The sequence below is a fragment of the Pygoscelis adeliae genome, unplaced genomic scaffold (genome assembly GCF_000699105.1).
Source record: "Pygoscelis adeliae isolate BGI_AS28 unplaced genomic scaffold, ASM69910v1 Scaffold79, whole genome shotgun sequence".
Lineage (NCBI taxonomy): Eukaryota > Metazoa > Chordata > Aves > Sphenisciformes > Spheniscidae > Pygoscelis > Pygoscelis adeliae.
The window spans coordinates 2,420,434-2,439,110 of NW_008825532.1; the positions used below are offsets into that span (position 1 = coordinate 2,420,434).

General features: G+C 48.6%; 1 protein-coding gene across 1 annotated transcript in view; it reads left to right on the forward strand.

Annotated features, from left to right (window-relative positions):
* The first annotated feature begins 9,048 nt into the window (after positions 1–9,048).
* The window catches only part of ZMYM3 (zinc finger, MYM-type 3), a 22,184-nt gene continuing 12,555 nt past the window's right edge, over positions 9,049–18,677 (forward strand). Inside the window, 9 exon segments of the mRNA XM_009331665.1 lie at positions 9,049–9,925; positions 10,624–10,667; positions 11,064–11,136; positions 11,957–12,248; positions 12,686–12,863; positions 13,300–13,512; positions 14,112–14,262; positions 14,826–14,941; positions 18,432–18,518. Coding sequence (XP_009329940.1) covers positions 9,049–9,925; positions 10,624–10,667; positions 11,064–11,136; positions 11,957–12,248; positions 12,686–12,863; positions 13,300–13,512; positions 14,112–14,262; positions 14,826–14,941; positions 18,432–18,518 — 2,031 coding nt within the window.

The following is an 18,677-nucleotide window of genomic DNA, read 5'->3' on the forward strand; positions in this document are numbered from 1 at the left end:
TTAGGGTGGGGGAGGCCCCTGCCTGACACCCATCCCCGCACAGCAGCCCTCGCCCTGCTGCCAGCTGGCACTGGGGGGGTGGGGGAAGCAGGCCCCAGGGTGGCCCCCACCCTGCTGCTGGGGGCTGGCTGTGCCCCCTGCCATGGGGGTGCCTGGGCACAGGCTGGGCCCAGGGGGTTGTGGTTCATAAGCCCTCAGTGCACCCGCCCCAGGGGGGCCTGTCCCTGCTGCGGGGAGCTGCGCTGCGGAGCGGCAGCAAACGGCCCCTGGCCTCCCCCTGGCCCCCAGCTGCCCCAAAGCTTGCTGTGCAGCCGGTGCTCTGCCCCAGCACCCTCCTTGGCTCGCCTCTCCCTGCCTCTCGGGCAGAGGCTTTGAGCAACGCAGCCTTTATGCTGTTGTCACCACCCGTAGTAATGAAGTCTGTGGAGCAGCTGCCGGGCTCTGCACTGGCCGATCATTCTGTCTGCCTTCCCCCTTTGTGGGTGGGGTGGGTCTGGACCGGGGCAGGGCTTGGGAGTGTCCCTGAGGCCTGGAGTGTGTGTGTGGATCCCTTGACACCATGTGCTGCTCTCGAGGATCAGGCCCTGCGAGAGAAAGGTACAGCCCCACAGGGATGAAGCTGCCTTGTGCTGCCGGAGGAGGCAAAGCCCTGAGCTGCTGAAGCCTCGGCAGGCCAGGCTGCATGTGAGCAGCGTGGCTGTGGTCAGCAAGGTGCCCTGGGGAGCATCAGTACCTCCGTGTGGTTTGCAGAGGTGGAGACAGGACTGGCCCCAGATGGGAGGGTGTGCACCGGCGAGCCTGGGAGATGGCTGTGGCATGTGCCTGGCACGGGAAAAGGCCCTGGCAGTCAGATATGCTTGTGTGGGCAGAGGCAGTGCTGGACGTGGTCTGTGTCAGGTGATGGTGGAGGATAGGATGCTCAGCTGAGTGCTGGGGAATGGTTCCTGGAGTCTCTTTCTGATGAGGATGAGAGTTGCTTCGTTTGTGCTCTTCCCTTCTCCTCCTGTTGTGCTTCAGCTATGGCTGTTGTTCTAGGCTGTAACTTCTTTCCTTTTAACTGCTGCGGCATTCCCCAAGAAAACTTTTAATCTGCATTTTCTTGCCTAACCCTGCCTATCCTGGAGTTAAAACTGGTGATAAGAGCGTAGCTCTATCGTTATTGCCAGCCCAGCTCTCTGCACCTGCTTATATCCCTCTTACTGCAAGTGCCCTTGCTTTGGAGGATGACAGTAAGTCACACCAGATTCCTCCACATCTCTGACAACCAGAGCAAGGGGCTGAGGCTGAGCCCATGGCCTTACTTTGGGAGCAAAGCCCCTTGTGTTACTTCTTTTACGGCTGTTTTACGGTCAGTGATGCTGGGATGTGTGACCCTGATGGATACAGGTGTGCGAGCAGAAGCCTCTAGTGCAGAAGGGTTGTGGTGAAAGCAATCCAAGGGAAGTATGGAATAGGCTACAGCTGTGACAATGAATTTGTTAGCTTAGCGAAGGCCGTGCTAGCAGGATTTCACTGGAATTGTGTTTTAATCTCAGTAGAGTGTTTTAAGTGTTAACTTCTTCCTCTGCTGGCAGCACAGGTCAGGAAAGGGCAGTGCTTGAGACCATCTTCACCAGTTCTGCTGGCTGTGGGCTCTGGTGGTGTCTTTTGGCCGCTTCCCATAAGCCTGCTCGGCTGGCTCAACCCTCGGCAGTGTAAAGAGAAAGGAGTCAGTCACTAGGCTGGGTGAGAAATTGGTCTGTTCAACGCAGCATTACCCAGGGCCAATTTGTACAGCTGCACGTGAGGTGAAGCATCCCAATGCTGAGATGCCTTTTTGGGGACCTGGCAGCAGGCACCTTGCAGAGGGATCTGGGACTCTCAGCGAGGCCAAGGAGACAGTTCACCTTGCACTTCCTTAAGTGGCCTTACAGAGCCAAAATACTGGAAAATTAGACATTTTGCCCTCAAGGATACATCCTCCCTGAGACTCTGCTCTCTTGTCTTCTCTCTCTTCCCTGTGTAGTAAGGTTCATTCAAAGAACCACAGACAGATTTAGGTTGGAAGGGACCTCCGGATGTCTCTAGTCCAACTGACTTCCTGCTCACAGCAGAGCTGACTTGAGATCGCGTTGTTCAGGGCTTTGTCCAGTTGAATTTTGAGGACCTCCAGGGCCAGGGAGTCCATGGCCTGTTCCCAGGCTGTGGCACTCTCCTTTGGAGAGTCACCTGCTGTGCCTGCAGCTTTCCTCTCCAGCTGGCTGAGGCTGCCTGTGGGAGGTGTCCAGGACTTTGTGTTAGGTGGTCTGACACCCTCCTGCAGCATTTGGGCAACAGGTAGAGACCTGGGGGCCGTCTGTTTTTGGCCACTTCCAGGTCTACTGTCTATTTCTGTCTTTTAATTAGTGTCTTAATGTCATTAGAGCAGTTTCAATAGACACTGCTCGAGCATGCCATGCACCTCCATGCTTTTTTGTTGTGCATCAGATAGTTCTCCCAAAGCTTTTTTACCCACCCACCCACCCCCTTCCCTTGTGTATAACACTATATTGGCAGATGTTGTCATGTGGTGAGTGGTGAGCCTTGGAAGAAATGTTGCTTATTCATGCTATAGACACAAAGCCGTACAAGCAGCAGGAGAGTTTTCTCTCCGACTTGGTCTCCGAGTGGAGTTGGTTCTTGGAGCTGAATTGCTCTCCAGACACCAGGCAGGCATTGCTGCTAAGACCTCTGTCTTAACACGTGTAAACGAAAGCAAGTTGTGTTAGAGTGTACCTAGAGTTGTTGCTCCTTTCTCTGTTGCAAAAGCCTTGACACTTAGTGCTTGGAGGGATCCTGGTCTTACAAAAAGATGTGAGAGTATCCAAGCAGTTTCAAACTGCTGCCAGGATGGCATTCTGGATGGATGAGCATGTTCCTGTTGGTTGTCTTAAGAGTTTACCATTAGTACAGAGGTGTTGGGTTAGCAGCAAATAGTGTTGAGATCCGAGGAATGTTAAGTACCTTTGAAGTGTTGCAGGGAAGTCTCCTGGTAAACCTAATTCCAGACAATTCTGCAAGAAGATTTCTGAAATTTGTCCTTCCTCTTGCACTTTCTTGAAACTGAGATGAAGTTTCTGGAATGCAAGCTCAAAAATCTAGTTTGGTTGTTCCTGCCTTTGAGGAATTAACAGGAAACTCGTAGTGCTGTTTTGCAGCACCATCTGCTCTGTGTTGGAGGGTTCAGGCTTTCTTGATTCTGGGTGACTGCTGTACTAAGTTTGAGGCCTGCACCCTAAGCTGGTGCTCCTGCTGTAGAAAAATCTAGTGGTGGTCTTGGTACCTCCTGGCTTTGGGACTGTTAGAAAACCATTGCTGGAGTCTTGAGGCTGCTGGTGATGTTCTGGGAAGGACCTCCTTTTCCCCATCTACCAGTTCCTGTTGCGTAGACAGTTCCAGTCACATGTGAAGACAGGTCTGAAGGGGACATGGTGATAGCTACTGCTATTTGCACTCAAATTGAGAGAGCCAATAATACATTTGGAGATGAGAAGAGGCAACTGTTCACCGAGCCCTGCCTGCGAAGCACAAGCTGAAGAACTTGACCAGTGACATCTGCAGTAGCTATAACTGACTTGGAAAGAGTCGCTGAATGCTGTTGTAAAATCTCTGAGTCACGGAGGGTTGACATATCCCTGGGTCAGTTGTTTAAGTAATCATCTATAGTGTTAATCTGGAAATAGCTGTTTCTGAGTTTGTCCAACTTTGACTTGCAGCTTTTCGAGTCCTCATGTGCATTTGTCTGTATCTCTGAAGAGTCCTCTGCTGTAGATCTTCTTACCTTGTGTTTTTTTTGAGATGGTCATGTCTCCCCATTTCTTTTCAATGAACAAAATAGGTTTATCACTGGAAGGTGTTTTCTGAACCATGGTTGATTCTTAAAGCAGTGGGATTCTTGCATTACTGTGTCAGATATTTATTTTTTTTATTTGAAACATCTCAGCTCTTCCAGTATCTGTCATCAAGCGTAGACGCTAGCCAAGAATGAGACAGTGATGGTCTAATGTGGTACTGTGTGCAAGCAGCGCTGTACTGAATGTCACCAATGGGCTTCGTGCTCTTTGAAGACCGAGTTTGGGCTGCCAGGTGGGAGCTCAGAGAGCTGCCTCTCCAAAAACACTTAGTGAATAACAATATCCTTTCTGCTCCTTTCTGGAGAACTTTGACTGGACTGAAACCTGGTCCTTAGCAGTGTGCTTAGTTTACTGGTGATTCTTCATAAATTCATTTGCTTTAAAATGAGCTAACCAATCTGTAATAAATGTTTGCAGTACTTGAATCTGGAAAGCTATCAACTGCCCAGATAAACTCAGATAAGTCACAGCAATGAAGTTAGCTTTTTGCCATGTTTGTCACTCAAGGTATAATATTGTTAATGAAGATCTGTTGACTGAAACCAATCTGGTAGGACATGATACTATTTTCTTAATGTTTTATTGATAGAACTGTGTATTGACCACTGTTGTTTTTGTTGAGAAATACCAGGTTGGGTGTTACTGTTTATTCTAAAATTTGGCACAAAAGCCAGGAGCTTCCTCCAGAGCTCTGCTCAGGTCTTACAGAACTCGTAGGTAGGAATTAACTGGAATGTTGATTTAAGTGTCTTAATTTTTGTAGTTATTAGTTAATGCTTTTCATATTTCAAATGATCTCTAATAGCAAAAAAGATAAATCCTTCAGCCTTCAAAAGTCTTGAAAATCTGAATCCATATACATGAACAAAAGTCTAGGACAGGTACCCAAGCAGTTGCTGTTCCTTTGCTAGAGGAAAGCAGTAACTGCGTGGCTGTGCTCTTTCGTGGGTAGTAGAGACTTCTGAGGTATTGACTTCAACGTGAGGGAGTAACAACAGTATTTTTTCTTACTGTCTGATTTTAATTAAATGTTTGATGGTAGCTCCTCATTTTTGTAGGTAGGCCACTTATTCCCCTGCTAATAGTTATCTGAGGACACCAACATGTGGAGGATCTGTGCAGTTACAGCACCACTGATGTCTTTAATAAGCTAGTCCCAGGTAGTCACTTGGCAGAGATATCTCACTCTCAGCTTCCAGGTCTGAGAGGAGATCCATGTGTCCCCTCTTTGGCAGAAAGGGCAGGTCAGGTCTGGTAGTCACACATGTTTGATTTGGTGGTCAATGTTGTGTTCTATGCCAGTCCTGCACACTCAGGGAGGACCCTCAGCCGTCCCATCACTTCTTTGGAAACTCTTGCATGCTACCTGAGAAGCACTCTGCTTCAGACTGTTGTGCAGGGGACTTCACTCCTTGAACTTGATCTTCCCTGGAATATCTGTTACTGAATACTCTGGAGAGGATGGTGCTGAGTCCTAAGTAAGGAGTTTCCAAATTCCAACAGAGCAGTCGTATCTGCTGTAACGTGCAGGATTTCAGCACGCTGCTTCCTCTTTGTTTGGCCGAGTCATGTTCCAGCATACTCTCCTCACTGCTAGGTATGTGGCTGGAAAAGAGGAGGATTTCAAGAAGACCAGGGGCCAGAGCCAGGTGACTGAGCTGTGCATTAGATGGTCCTGGAATAAAAAAGATGATGACTTGTGGTGGATCATTTCAGCGTCTGCCAGAAACAATAAACTATTTTTCTGCTGTTGGAGAAACTGGGAAGAGACTTTACCAGAGGTAAAGTGCACGTTCAGTTGGCAGCTTAACTCACTGAAGCTCAGCAGAAAGCCCAGGTGAATCTGAATGCCTGGGGCAAACAGAAGAAGTAGTGTTTTTTACCCTGCTGCAGCTGGGCAGCTCTAATTTCCTCAGGTTGAGTTTGACTTCAGAGCAACCCACGGAGCTGGAAAGCATTGTTCTCTCCTGTTCTGAGGGCTGCCCTCTTCATCCTCATCAGCTAGTGGTTGAAAGCCACTGTAAAGACTTCATTGTCAGGGAAACAGAATTGCAGTGATGGGCAGGGACATTCCTTGCTTCCCTACTCAAACTGCTTGTCAGCATTACCTCCTTGGGTCCAGCCTCAACTCGAACTCCATCAGCTTTTCCAGATTCTTATAAATACATCAAAAGTCAGCACTCATCTGCTCCGTATCGCCTTGTCACGGAGCGCTGCTGCAGCAGGTTTAAAATAAACAAAAGGAAAATACTTTTAAAAACTAAATGTTAGGCTGGAGAACGTATTGCCACTGGAATTTTTGGAGGCCCAAAGTATAAATTGGTTCAAAGGGGGATTAGGCAGATTCATGGTGGATTTGCCCAGTACAGGCTCCTAACGGTGACAGTCTCAGTGCAACTCAAGCCAAGCAGTTCTTCAGCAGCTGATTGCCGCTTGATCAGAGGATGTGCTGAAGAGGAACATCCTGTTAGTTGTGTTTCTTATACTCTCTCCCCAGGTATCCATTCTTGGTGTGAATAGGAACAGGATATTCGAATACATGGTCCTTTCATTTTACTGACTGCAACAGTCCTTAGCTTTGCACATTCTAAGAAGAAGTTTGGGGTCGTTCACCAGAACATGTGAGCTGTTCTGCTGGAGGGTTTCATACAGAGCTGGTGAAAGTGGACAGGACCTTGAACGCACAGGGCAAGCACTGTGCTTCCAACCAGAACGTGCAAATGAGTGGTCTTACTGTGGACTCTTGGGTCTGCAGAAAGGCCTGCGCATCTGTTCTAACCACATACCAGTAGTTTGGAGTTGACTTAATCTGCAGAATACTTGTTCTCTTTAAGATCATTTTGTTGGTCAATGTTGTTGCCATTAAGTTTGTCAGAGTCTTGTCTTGCATTGTAATGCTCTTGCGCCCAAAGCTTGAAAGCAATGTTAAGGTATGCACTATTGAAACCAGATGCTTTTGGTCTATTTGTAGAGCACATGAGTAGCATGGCAAGTTCATAGATTAATTTTTGCTTGCGTTATCCTCTGGGAGGCAATGCCCAAATGGATTTCTTATGCTCCAAAATTGTTCCCAGGGTCTATTTCTACCAAGCAAAGGCTAGGCAAGCTGAAAGTGGCAAATACTGTAGGGGTGTCACCTCTGTGGTTCATTGCAGACTCGTGCAAAGTGTCTGAAAGTGAATTTGAGGAGTATGTTAGTCCTGTTAAGTATACCTATAAATAAACTTTTCTTATTCATCTGGGTGGCTTGACCTTCCTGCTGCTTATTGTTGTAAGGTCTGCTGTCCATCTGGAAATCTGGGTGGGGGACATCTTTGAGAAGGAGGCATTGTTTGTATTCTGAGCAGCAGAAAAAATGGGTTTATCATCTTGGGAGGGTTCTCACTTGCTTCAAATCCTTAGGGCCTTTCTTTCAGATGTCTTTATTTCTATTTCACTTTGTTCTTCTTTCTGTCAGCCACCCTAAAACACATATTAGATCCTGTATTGCTCTGGAATTGGCTCATTCTGGAAGCTTTGTCCTCTGTAACTAAAGAAAGTGAACAGAATCACCAGTCTTTAGTGGTGAGCATCTCTGAAGATTACGTCTTCTGTAGTTTCTGTTTGTGATTGTGGGAACAGTGCTTATCTGCCACTGTGAAACAGCAAATGTCACTGTGTGTTTAGATAAAATAAGGAGGCAATGACTTTGAACTCCAGCTGTAGGGTATGATTCCCTAAACTCCTGCTTAAATGAGTTTCAGAAGTTGGGTGCATTCTCTGTCCAAATATGTCCTGTTTAGTTCTGAGTAAACCGTTTGTGAGTGAGACTTGGTTATCCTTTCAGAGGGAAGGATATAAAGAAAGAATTAATCAGCCATCACCAGTGAAATTATTTCAGGCTTTCTCCTTCATTGATATAGATGAGTTATGCCCATAGTAAGCCCCAATAGACAGGAATACTGAATCTTCTGCTTCAGGGCTTAAAACAGTGCCAAATTTAGAATTAGAACGACTCTAATAGGGGGGGATAGGTTGGTGCCACATCTTTTGATTCTAGTGCCTTCCTTGTAGTGTCTACTTACAGCCTGTTCTGGGGACATGATGCTACTTCAAGTCTTACTCTGCCTCATCACTTGTAGACTCCAGCTCCTTCTCCCTTTCCCTCTTCAGGTTTGTCAACCATTATCTCTTTGTGGGGGTATAATTCATTTTTAGCCAATATTTGTATAAATGCTTACTCGCCTCATCTCAAAGTCTTGCCCTTTCTGTCTTATGATAATGTCAACCATGAGGAGCTGGGCTGTAACTTTGTCCCTCTGATGTTAGCAGTCAGCATCACATCGTCCTGTGCAAGTGCACTGTCTGTGCCCTGCAAAGTCACGCTGGTCTTTTTTCCTGACTCCACATTCCATGCTCGTGTATACTTTGCTACTTGTTCTTCCTCTTATGACTGCTTTTAACATCATGGGCTTTACCACCTTTCTTCTTGCCTCTCTCCAGAATTCCTCCTAGTTCTAACTTAAGCTTTTCCAATTGTTCTGTGTCTGAGTATTAGCCCACATAGTTTTGGGGCTATGCTGTAGCTGTAGTTATACTGTAACATGGTGTATATCTGTCCTCTGACAAAATTCATGCATCTTGTCATCCTGTATCTTGTTCAAGGCACAGGCTACAGAGCTGTAAAGGAGTTCTTTCTGCCTCTGTGTTTAAGAGAAAAGATATTTTAAAAATAAAAGGTGTGTTATCTCCATGAGAACAGATCAGGAGAAAGGACAGACCAGATTTTTTGGGTCTGGTGAGATAGAGAGGAAGGCAGGGAAGGGGGTATTACACACCACAGAATAGCTGTGTGAAGCCTCCTGAATTGGTACTCGAGTCATTTCTGACACCCCACTGTGTCATTTAGCTTAAGCAAGTCTGTTTGCCATGCTGTGGTGAGGTGTGTGGAGGCTGTAGAGTTCCCAAAGGTCTGCTATACCGAACGGCTGCGTCTCGCTGCTGTTGTTAGGCTTTAGAGTTTTGTAACCTCATGAGTAGATGTGATTGACCTGCTGGTATCCTGGTTATGGCTAGCAGTATTACTGGGCCTTGTTTTACTCCAACAGTGTTCAGAAGAGTGGACAATTCATGCGCCGTGTTAGACTAATTTTCATTAACTTGCAAGTCTCTCTCATTTCCAGTTGCCGTCTTCTAAATGGATTCCAGTGAATTTTCGGGATCTTTGGACCCGCTGTCCTTGCCTGACAAACCGCTTATTGGTGATCTCCCTGCTGACATGGAGTTTGGGGAAGATCTGCTGGGCTCTCAAACAGCTTCTACCCAGGAAGTTTCAGTTCTTCAGCCCCCTGACTGGGATCAATCCAAGCAGATGACTGCAGATGGGGACTTGGACCTTCTGGTGAAAGCAGACAGCCTGTCTGAACTAAACAAATCAAACAACCTTGTTCTAGATAAACCTAGTGTCTTGGACATGCTGGAGAAACGTGATGTCTTAGATGACTTGGATAAAACTGCTGACTTGATGGAGCTAGATAAATCAGAGGGTCTGGATGGGCTGTATAAGGCACATCCTTCCCAGGATGTGGAGGATGGACCGGTGGACTCCTCTGCCCTCTCTAGAGAAGCCCTTGTTCCAGAAACATGGAAAGAAGGGGAAGATGCACCAAAAAAGGATTCTGAGGACCTAAAGGAAGATGGCGGTGCTGCTGCTATTCCTGCACTGTCTGATGACAACGCCCCTGAATCACCCCAACAGCCCATTCCTGACTCTGGGGACCTCAGCAGTGCCCCAGCCACAGAAGAAATCACAGCACAATCCTCATGTCCACCAATGCCCCCCCCTCAACCCAATCTTAAACAGACAAAGAAGATGAGGTTGAAGGCACCAAGGAAAAGCTCACCCATGCAGAGGGAAGGGCTGGCAGGGGAAGCAGAGGTGAAACTGAGCCCGGACAACAGTACTGCAGCTTTGCCCCCTGAGCCCACGGAGGAAAACCAGGCAGAGGAGGGGGATGACAGTGGGAAAAACTCGCTTAAAGAAAGTCGTGTACAGGAAGCCTCACCACCAGCAGGTAGGTTGTTATCTCTTACTTTTGCTCAGGAGGTCATCCTGCTGCACATTGGTGAAGCTGGAGTCTGTTTTGCACTCCAACTTTTCCCATCATCCCCTGCTATGGAAATTGTCAATGGTACTGATGGGCTGGATTTGGGGAAAGCATCTTGCTTACAGGGAATAATGCTCCGGAGGCTGCTCCCTTGGTGCACACAAGCTCTTCCTCTGGCTTTCATAGCTTTAACTTTGGTTTTCAATGCTTGTGTCAGCTAGGAGCTTCCCTGATAAAGCTGTGGCTGTGCATCAACTTAGCTCACACTCTTCATCACTGGAGTCTTTGCTGGAATGGAGGGTCACCAGGAGAAAGTGTTTCCAATAGGCAAAGTCCCTCTGCCCAGGCTGGCCGTCCTCAGGAGATGCTCAGTTTCAGTCAGGAGTGGTTGGAGGCAACTGCCCAGCATGCCTCCCCCATGCAGGGAGGTCTCCTCCTTACAGGACTCCTCCCAAGCTACGTGTTTGGATCTCTAACTACAGGTGGTGGGTTTAGGAACTTTCCTGTGTCTGATCACCACCAGAACTGTGCTTGTTAGCCAGGACTGTCTGAGGCTTCATGTGCAGACTGACCCAAAGGGTGGCTGCATTTGAAGAACACCTGTCCTATTCTGTTGGAGAAAAGCAAGATGTTAGATGCAAGCTGTTTCTGTGCTTCTGTTCCAGGAGAAGGCCTGTCTGGGAAGGGAAGCGAGCTGCCAGCTGAGAAGGTGAGGAGAATGCAGTCAAGTACGTATGCTACAGGAGTATAGAGTGTGGCTGGCTGTTGTCAAACTCGGTGAGGGACACTGGCTGTCTCGTCACCCCTCTGGGAAGGAGTTTGCATGTCTCCCGTGACAGAGTAATCCCTGTGCCCTGACACTGTGCTGTAATGTGGCTTCAGTGTGTCCCTGCTACCCCCAGCTGGAATGTCATTCTCATAAGCCTACTTCCCCCTCTCCCCCATCTTGCCAACACTGGTCAGGTATCCATGGAGTTTTATCCGTTTTCAGCCTAGTTATTGGCAAAGCAAATCCCGGAAGTTGGAACTCCACCATGATCTGGGATATTTATCCATGGTTGTCCTAGCAGATGGTTAGCCTAAGTATTTTCTGAATGTCTTCTAGGAGCAGAAAAGAAGTGAACGAGCCAGAAGATCAGAAACTGCCAGGCCTGAAACCGTGAACTCCTCTGAGAGCAGTGAGTAACTAGGGCTGGCCAATGCCTGTTTTCAGCCAGAGAGCAGGGCCCCCGTTGTGGGCGGGTGGTTCATGGTGTGAGTATGGTGGGAACTCTGGAGCTTCTGTGCAGACTTTCCTCTTACACAGGACAGGTCCCTTCACCCCATGAGTCTGGGGTACTTGCCTTGCTTTCTCAGGGCACTTAGGTTGAAGGGAGGGTTGTAGTATTTTTACAGTGGTGTGTGGACACCAAGCACCAAGTGATAGGATGAGACTCTGCGGTTGTTCCCAGGAAATACATCTTCCATCTCCTCAGACAGGAACTTTCTTCCTTTGTCTCTATGGCAGCAGGCTGTCTGAAGGAAGGTTGCATTTTGGGGATTTTCCTGCAGAAGAATGTGAAATCTCTGTTCTTTGAGATGTTGAGTGTCACCCTGCCATTCCCTAGTATTTGTGTGTTGCTCCTTCATTGCTTGCCTGTGCAGCCTGTGCTGGAGACTGGTGATCCAGCTTGTTCCCTTTAAGGTCTACCAGTTCTTTGAGGGTTTTCTGCTGTAAATATTCACACTTTGGGCTTCTGCTCAGCCTTGGCAAATCATGACTTCCTAGAGAGGAATTGTACTTAAGCCCAGCTTGCTTAAAGACCTCCTGACTAATCTCTGATTCCAACAGAATATCTTTTAAGGGTCCCTTTATCATTTCACCCAGACAGGTACAAAGCCTGTAGAGGGACTCCAGAAAGGTGACCCCAGAAAGCCCCAGCATGTGTTTCATGGCAGAGTTTTCTGTCTCAGTTCCTAATGAGGAATTTCTGTGCATCTTTCTCTGGTGCTTTGCAGTTCCGGTCTCTGACGAAGACTCTGATGCAATGGTGGATGATCCCAACGACGAGGATTTTGTTCCTTTTCGTACCCGACGCTCAACTCGTATGTCTTTACGTACTCAGATGGCTCAGCGAGCTGCCCGCTCTACTGTCACCAAGATGACTTGTGCCAACTGCCGGACCCCGCTGCAGAAGGGCCAAACTGCCTACCAGCGTAAAGGGCTTCCTCAGCTCTTCTGCTCCAGCTCCTGTCTCACCACCTTCTCAAAAAAACCACCTGGCAAGAAGATATGCACCTTCTGTAAAAAGTGTGTGTTTGTTCCCCTTTCCCCAGTGCTCGCTTGTGACCCCATTCACCTGCCCCACAGCCCTACCTGCCAGTCCCCATCCCTGTGACCCTCATGCTTCCCATTCAACCACATCACTCCTGCCCACTGACAGCTGCTGCCCCATGTCTTCCTTCACACACTGCATATCCCATGCTCCCTACACCCCCTTCACATTATTGCCTTTCCCTGCCTGCCCCAGGCTCAATGCCTCATATCCCAGCCTCCCCTCAAAACAGCCTCCCGCATGCTCTGTCTTCAGGCACCACCGCCCTGGGCCAGGACAGAAGCTGCTGTGAGATGGTTCTTGCCACCCTTTTGGGGCACCAGAAAGTCCCGTGCATTGCAGTGTGCCATCCTGTCCCTTCGTGGCAGGACCGGTGTGTCCCTGCACTAACATATCCCCTCCTGATGCGCAGGGAGATCTGGAACACCAAGGACTCTGTGGTTGCCCAGATCGGTTCAGGCGGCTCTTTCCACGAGTTCTGCACCTCTGTCTGCCTCTCCCTCTACGAGGCCCAGCAGCACAGACCAGCACCTCAGTCTGCAGATGCCTTGGACACCAGCCGCTGCAGCGTCTGCCACAAACCTGGCGAGGTAAACAAATCCGTTGTCCTTCCCATGTCCTGGATGAGGTGCTTGTGACCTGCAGCACTTGGCCCTGCCTGGGACCATCGCAGGGTGTTTGCCAGGTTCTCCCGTGGTGTGAGACCTCAGCCCCTGAGCTGGCTTGGGCTCACTCCCAGGTCCTTCCTTGTTACTGTGAACGAGCCCTTATTCCAGCAGAAGAAATAAGGCTTCTGCTTCATCCCACCCTGAAGCTCATTGCTTCCTGCCACTCCACTCTCCCAATTGCTCTGCTGACTTTTGGCAAGGGAGGCCAGCCTGAGTCCACATCAGCTTCCAGCATGGCACTTGCCTGAATTTTAGTGTAACAGCCTGTTATCCCAAGGGCCGTGGTAGCAGTGGTGCACACATGTCGGAAGGGGACACATGGTGGTTTGGGGGAGTGACAGCAATGATGTCTCTGCAGATCCAGCATGAGGTCAGCAATGGGAACGTGGTTCACCGCATCTGCAGCGACGCCTGCTTCACCAAGTTCCGGGCCACTAAGGGGCTGAAAACCAACTGCTGTGACAACTGCGGACTTTACATCTACAACAAGGGCTTGCCCCTGGAGTACCTTTTCCACGAAGGCCAGCAAAAACGCTTCTGCAACTCTGCCTGTCTCAACAGTTACAAGAAGGTGTGTGGAGTCAGCTGCCTGGGGTGGGGTGTCTCTGTGGGCACACAGCTCCTTTGCTCGGTGTGGCACAGGGCACTTTATGCAATAGCAGGTGACTTGAATCCCCTTGGCCTTCTACTGCTGACAAAACATTTAAGAGATTGCTGTGGAGAAACTTTGAAGCAGACAAACAGAATTTATTTATTATGCATGGGGCCCATCTTGGACCCGAGCACGGGTCAGGCACTCAATAAGCTGGACTGTGCAGCGACACTAGTATATGCAGTTAGCATGGGCTGGCTTCTTTTGGATGTCTCCCCAAAGCTTGGCTGGATATGTTCCTCTGTGGCCTAAGCAGGCTTCACTTAACTGTCTTGATGGGATTGCCAAGCTCTGTATTCTTGCCAGGGTACCCTTCAAATGAGAAGCTGAGGTGCCAAAGGCAGCCTTTTTTGCTACCACCAGCTGAACTTGCAGACTATGAGACTGGCTCTGACATCAGGTGTTCCCTGGAGGAGAGCTGCCCTGTGGTGGATACAGTAGTGGGGTGGGATATGAGGGTCGGACCTCACCAGCTGTGATGGTCTCCCTGGCAGCTCTGTTCTGCTCTGTGTTTGCAGAAGAACACTCGGGTCTACCCATGCATGTGGTGCAAGACGCTGTGCAAGAACTTCGACATGCTGCCCAACGTGGATCGCAGTGGCAAGATGGGTCTGTTCTGCTCCATTTGCTGCACTACCTCCCACAAAGTGAAGCAGTCAGGCTTGGTTGGTAAGAGCACCTACATACAGGGCATCAGTCAGCTCTCTACTCTAAATAGTACCAAGGAAGGAGTTATTGCTTGTGGATGAGACTGGAAAGAAGGCATGTTGCTTGCCTGGGGAGGAGTCCAGTGAGACAAGTGGAAGGAGATTTGCAGAGGGAGGAACACTTGCAGCATCTTAATACTGAGGGGTAGTGTACATTGCTGTTCTTGAGAATGCAGGAAGAAGTTGTAGTGCCGTACTGTGCTGGCATTGCCCTTTCCATTACACGGAGTACCAGGGTGTCCAGGAATGAGTATGGTCTGGTCTCTGGTGCAAGCATTGCAGCCTGTTTTGTCCCAAATTCCTGTAGAGCTAGGGTCATTTCCTTGAACCAGTCTGCTCTCCATCCGTGTTTAACATTTCTGTCCTAGCGGAATCTGGTGCTCTTAGTTTCCTGGTGTTCTTGTCCCTTGCTTTTTAATAATAGCTTGACAGGCTGAGGATGGGTGAGTAGCTTGCATGCCATCCTCAGAATCCAGTCCCACGTCCTGTGCTGCTGCCCTCACCAATTCCTGTCTGTTTCATCAGGTCCCCCTAGACCCTGCAGCTTCTGCAGAAAGAGTTTATCTGAACCCTGCTATTACAACAAGACAGACCGGGTTGTCTACCAGTTCTGCAGCCCCAGCTGCTGGACCAAATTCCAGGTACTGAAATATCCTTCATGCTGGGCTGGGCCATAGAGCTCATGCCTCCTTTCGCACTTAGCAGAGGCTCCACCTTCCTCAGGCTCCTCTGGGATGGTCCATAAGAAAGTGTCTGCTGGACCACAAGAGTTGCAGTGACTGTAGTTGCCAATAACTCAGTCTTGGCCCTATCTCCCCCTTCCTCCATTGGGCTAAGACGGGCTGTAATTCACTCCTGTCTATCAGGTTATGCCCAACGGGAGTGCAATGCAGAGCCGTGCTGCATGAGTGGCCTTATAAGGGCACGAGCGAAAGCACAAGTAAGCTAGCAAAGCACAGTGGGCACCTGCTAGTGGGGTGGAAAGGGGCAGAGCTGCCCCCTGAGCCAGGCATCACCAAGGAACATAAGTCTTCTAGGATGTGTTGTCTAAAAATTTACAACCAGTAGGCCTGGATACCTCATGTGACTGATGGTTTTTAATCTTCTGATACTAAGTTTCAGCATATGTGAAATGTTTATGGTATTCAAAGGCAACTGGAAGAATATTAGTTTTGTACAGTTGTCAAAGAACAAAGCAACAGCCAGGAAGACCTGGGAAATTTAGGCCAGGACATGCCTTGGGCAACTGAGAAAACTTAGAGAATCTAGAGGTAGAGAGTTAGTTACTGGCAGCTGCAGCATTTGGTTTTGGGGTTTGTTTTTTTCTTGTGGTTTTTGTGTTGGGGGTTTTTTGGGTGTTGGGTTTTGGTTTGTTTTTTTTTTTTTTTAATAAATCCTTGATGTGATCCTTCACTGAGATCACAAATGGTGTTGGTAGGGTAGCTGTAGAGTTTTTACAGTTGTAGACTTCATAAGACTTGAATCATAGAATAGTTTGGGTCGGAAGGGACGTTTAAAGATCATCTAGTCCAATCCCCCTGCAATGAGCAGGGACATCTTCAACTAGATCAGGTTGCTCAGAGCTCCATCCAACCTGACCTTGAATGTTTCCAGGGATGGGGCATCTACCACCTCTCTGGGAACCTGTTCCAGTGTTTCACCACCCTAAGCGTAAAAAAAAATTTCTTCCTTATATCTAGTCTAAATCTATCCTCTTTTAGTTTAAAACCATTCCCCCTTGTCCTATCACAACAGGCCCTACTAAAAACTTTTTTTCCCATCTTTCTTATAAGCCCTCTTTACGTATTGAAAGGCCACAATAAGGTCTCCCTGAAGCCTTCTCTTCTCCAGGCTGAGCAACCCCAACTCTCTCAGCCTTTCCTCATAGGAGAGGGGTTCCATCCCTCTGATCATCTTCGTGGCCCTCCTCTGGACCTGCTCCAACAAGTCCATGTCTTTTCTGTGCTGAGGGCTCCAGAGGTGGACGCAGTACTCCAGGTGGGGCCTCACCAGAGTGGAGTAGAGGGGCAGAATCACCTTCCTCGACCTGCTGGCCACACTTCTTTTTGGGCAGCCCAGGATACGGTTGGCCTTCTGGGCTGTGAGCGCACATTGCTGGCTCATGTCCAGCTTTTTGTCCACCAGTACCCCCAAGTCCTTCTCGGCAGGGCTGCTCTGAATCCCTTCATCCCCCAGCCTGTATTGATACTGGGGGTTGCCCTGACCCAGGTGCAGGACCTTGCACTTGGCCTTGTTGAACCTTATGAGGTTCACATAGGCCCACTTCTCGAGCTTGTCCAGGTCCCTCTGGATGGCATCCCGTCCCTCTGGCATGTCGACCACACCACTCAGCTTGATGTCATCTGCAAACTTGCTGAGGGTGCACTCGATCCCACTGCCTATGTCATTGATGAAGATATTAAACAGTGCTGGTCCCAATACGGACCCATGCGGGACACCACTTGTCACTGATTTCCATCTGGACATTGAGCCATTGACCACTACCCTCTGGATGAGACTATCCAACCAATTCCTCATCCACCGAGCAGTCCACCCATCAAATCCGTATCTCTCCAATTTAGAGAGAAGGATGTTGATGGGGATCGTGTGAAAGGCCTTACAGAAGTCCAGATAGATGACATCCATAGCTCTTCCCTTATCCACTGATGTAGTCTCTCCATCATAGAAGGCCACTAGGTTGGTCAGGCAAGACTTGCCCTTGGTGAAGCCATGGTGGCTGTCTCGAGTCACCTCTCTGTCCTCCTTAGCATAGCTTCCAGGAGGATCTGTTCCATGATCTTCCCAGGCACAGAGGTGAGGCTGACAGGTCAGTAGTTCCCAGGGTCCTCCTTTCTACCCTTTTTAAAAATGGGTGCAATGTTTCCCTTTGACTTCACCTAATTCACCTAAGTTGAATTATTGCCATGTAAAATCAACATTGTAGCATGAGTAAACCCATGCATAACCTGGATTAGGAACTGTCTTGCTGGCAGATCTCAGAACACACTTGCCAAAGGAAAACAACTGAAGAGAGTGTTTCAAGGTGGCTTCTTGGGGATCAGTATTAAGCCCAAGGAGTTCAACATCTTCATCAGTCATCTGGCAATAAAGTCAAAGTAAGCGTGATAAAATTTTGGAGATGAAACAAAAACTGGTGAAGTGTTAACTCATGCTGAGGTCAGGGCAGTCATAGAAAGCAAAGCAATTGGATTGCTTGACAAGACTGGTTCCTCCTAACGTGTGCTTAAACACAGTTCAGTGCAAGATCCTGTATCAGCCTTACTCAAGTAGTGTGGGGATGTAAGTCCTGGGAAAGTAAGGATTTTGAAAAGGCCCTGGATTACAGTAGATAAGCCATTCAGTACCAGCGTCTCAGTTTACAGCCACAGAGGGAAGGATAAATTAAGTTATTGCAAGTACAAGCAGAGGAACAGGGAGTTAAAGTTTGGGGGCTAGGGAGCAAAAGAGCACAGATAGGAAGGATGTTCATCCAATGTCCACATTATTTTCAATGTTGAAGAAAAATTTGAAGTGTGCTGGAAAAAAGAGAGAAAAATTACATTTGGGCTTGAAAAATGCATGTACTGAGGCACTCGCAGAGCACCTTATCTGAGGTTTTAAGAAAGAAAACCAAGAAGATGACTTTATTAATAAATACATCCTTGTGGACAAGACACCAAGTGCTAAATGGCTGTTTAATCTAGCAGAGGAAGGTGGGATGAGAATGGCTGCTTGAATTCTGAAGTTGCATTACCTTGAAAATAGAAACCAGGCACCTGTGCTTCAAGATCTTTTAGAGAAATTCTCAGAAGAGGCAGCAGAGCTCTCCCGTCTCTTAATGTTTTCAAATCCAGAGGGGTGGCAGCTTGAAAGCTTGCCTTCCTCAGAAGAGCTGGACCCAGTACACTGGAAGCAAAGTGAAATTGCTCAAGAATCTGCTCTCCAGGAGCTTGAGACATGATCTGATCGACTGACTGAGAGTCACTGACAGTGGCAGCAAGCGCAGGTCTGAGCAGGGGCAGATGGACTGCTGTGAACAGTGGAGGAGGCAGGAGGTGGTGGTAGTGCGAAGTGGGTGCTCGCTGCCCTCTGTGTGCCTCTCCCTCTATGAGCTGTCTCTGTCTCCTGCAGCGAACCAGCCCGGAAGGTGGGATCCACCTCAACTGCCATTACTGCCACAATCTTTTCAGTGGGAAGCCGGAGATCCTAGACTGGCAGGTGAGGACTTTCCCCAGGGGATGCTGTGGTAGAGGCCAACCCCAGTGAGGACCACAGGGCTTCTTCCTCTCCCTGCTTAAAGCAGAGCTCCTCCTGCGCCAGTGCTGTCACTGCCTTAGCTGCAGAGATGTGCCTGGAGACTGTGCACCAAGTGCTGCG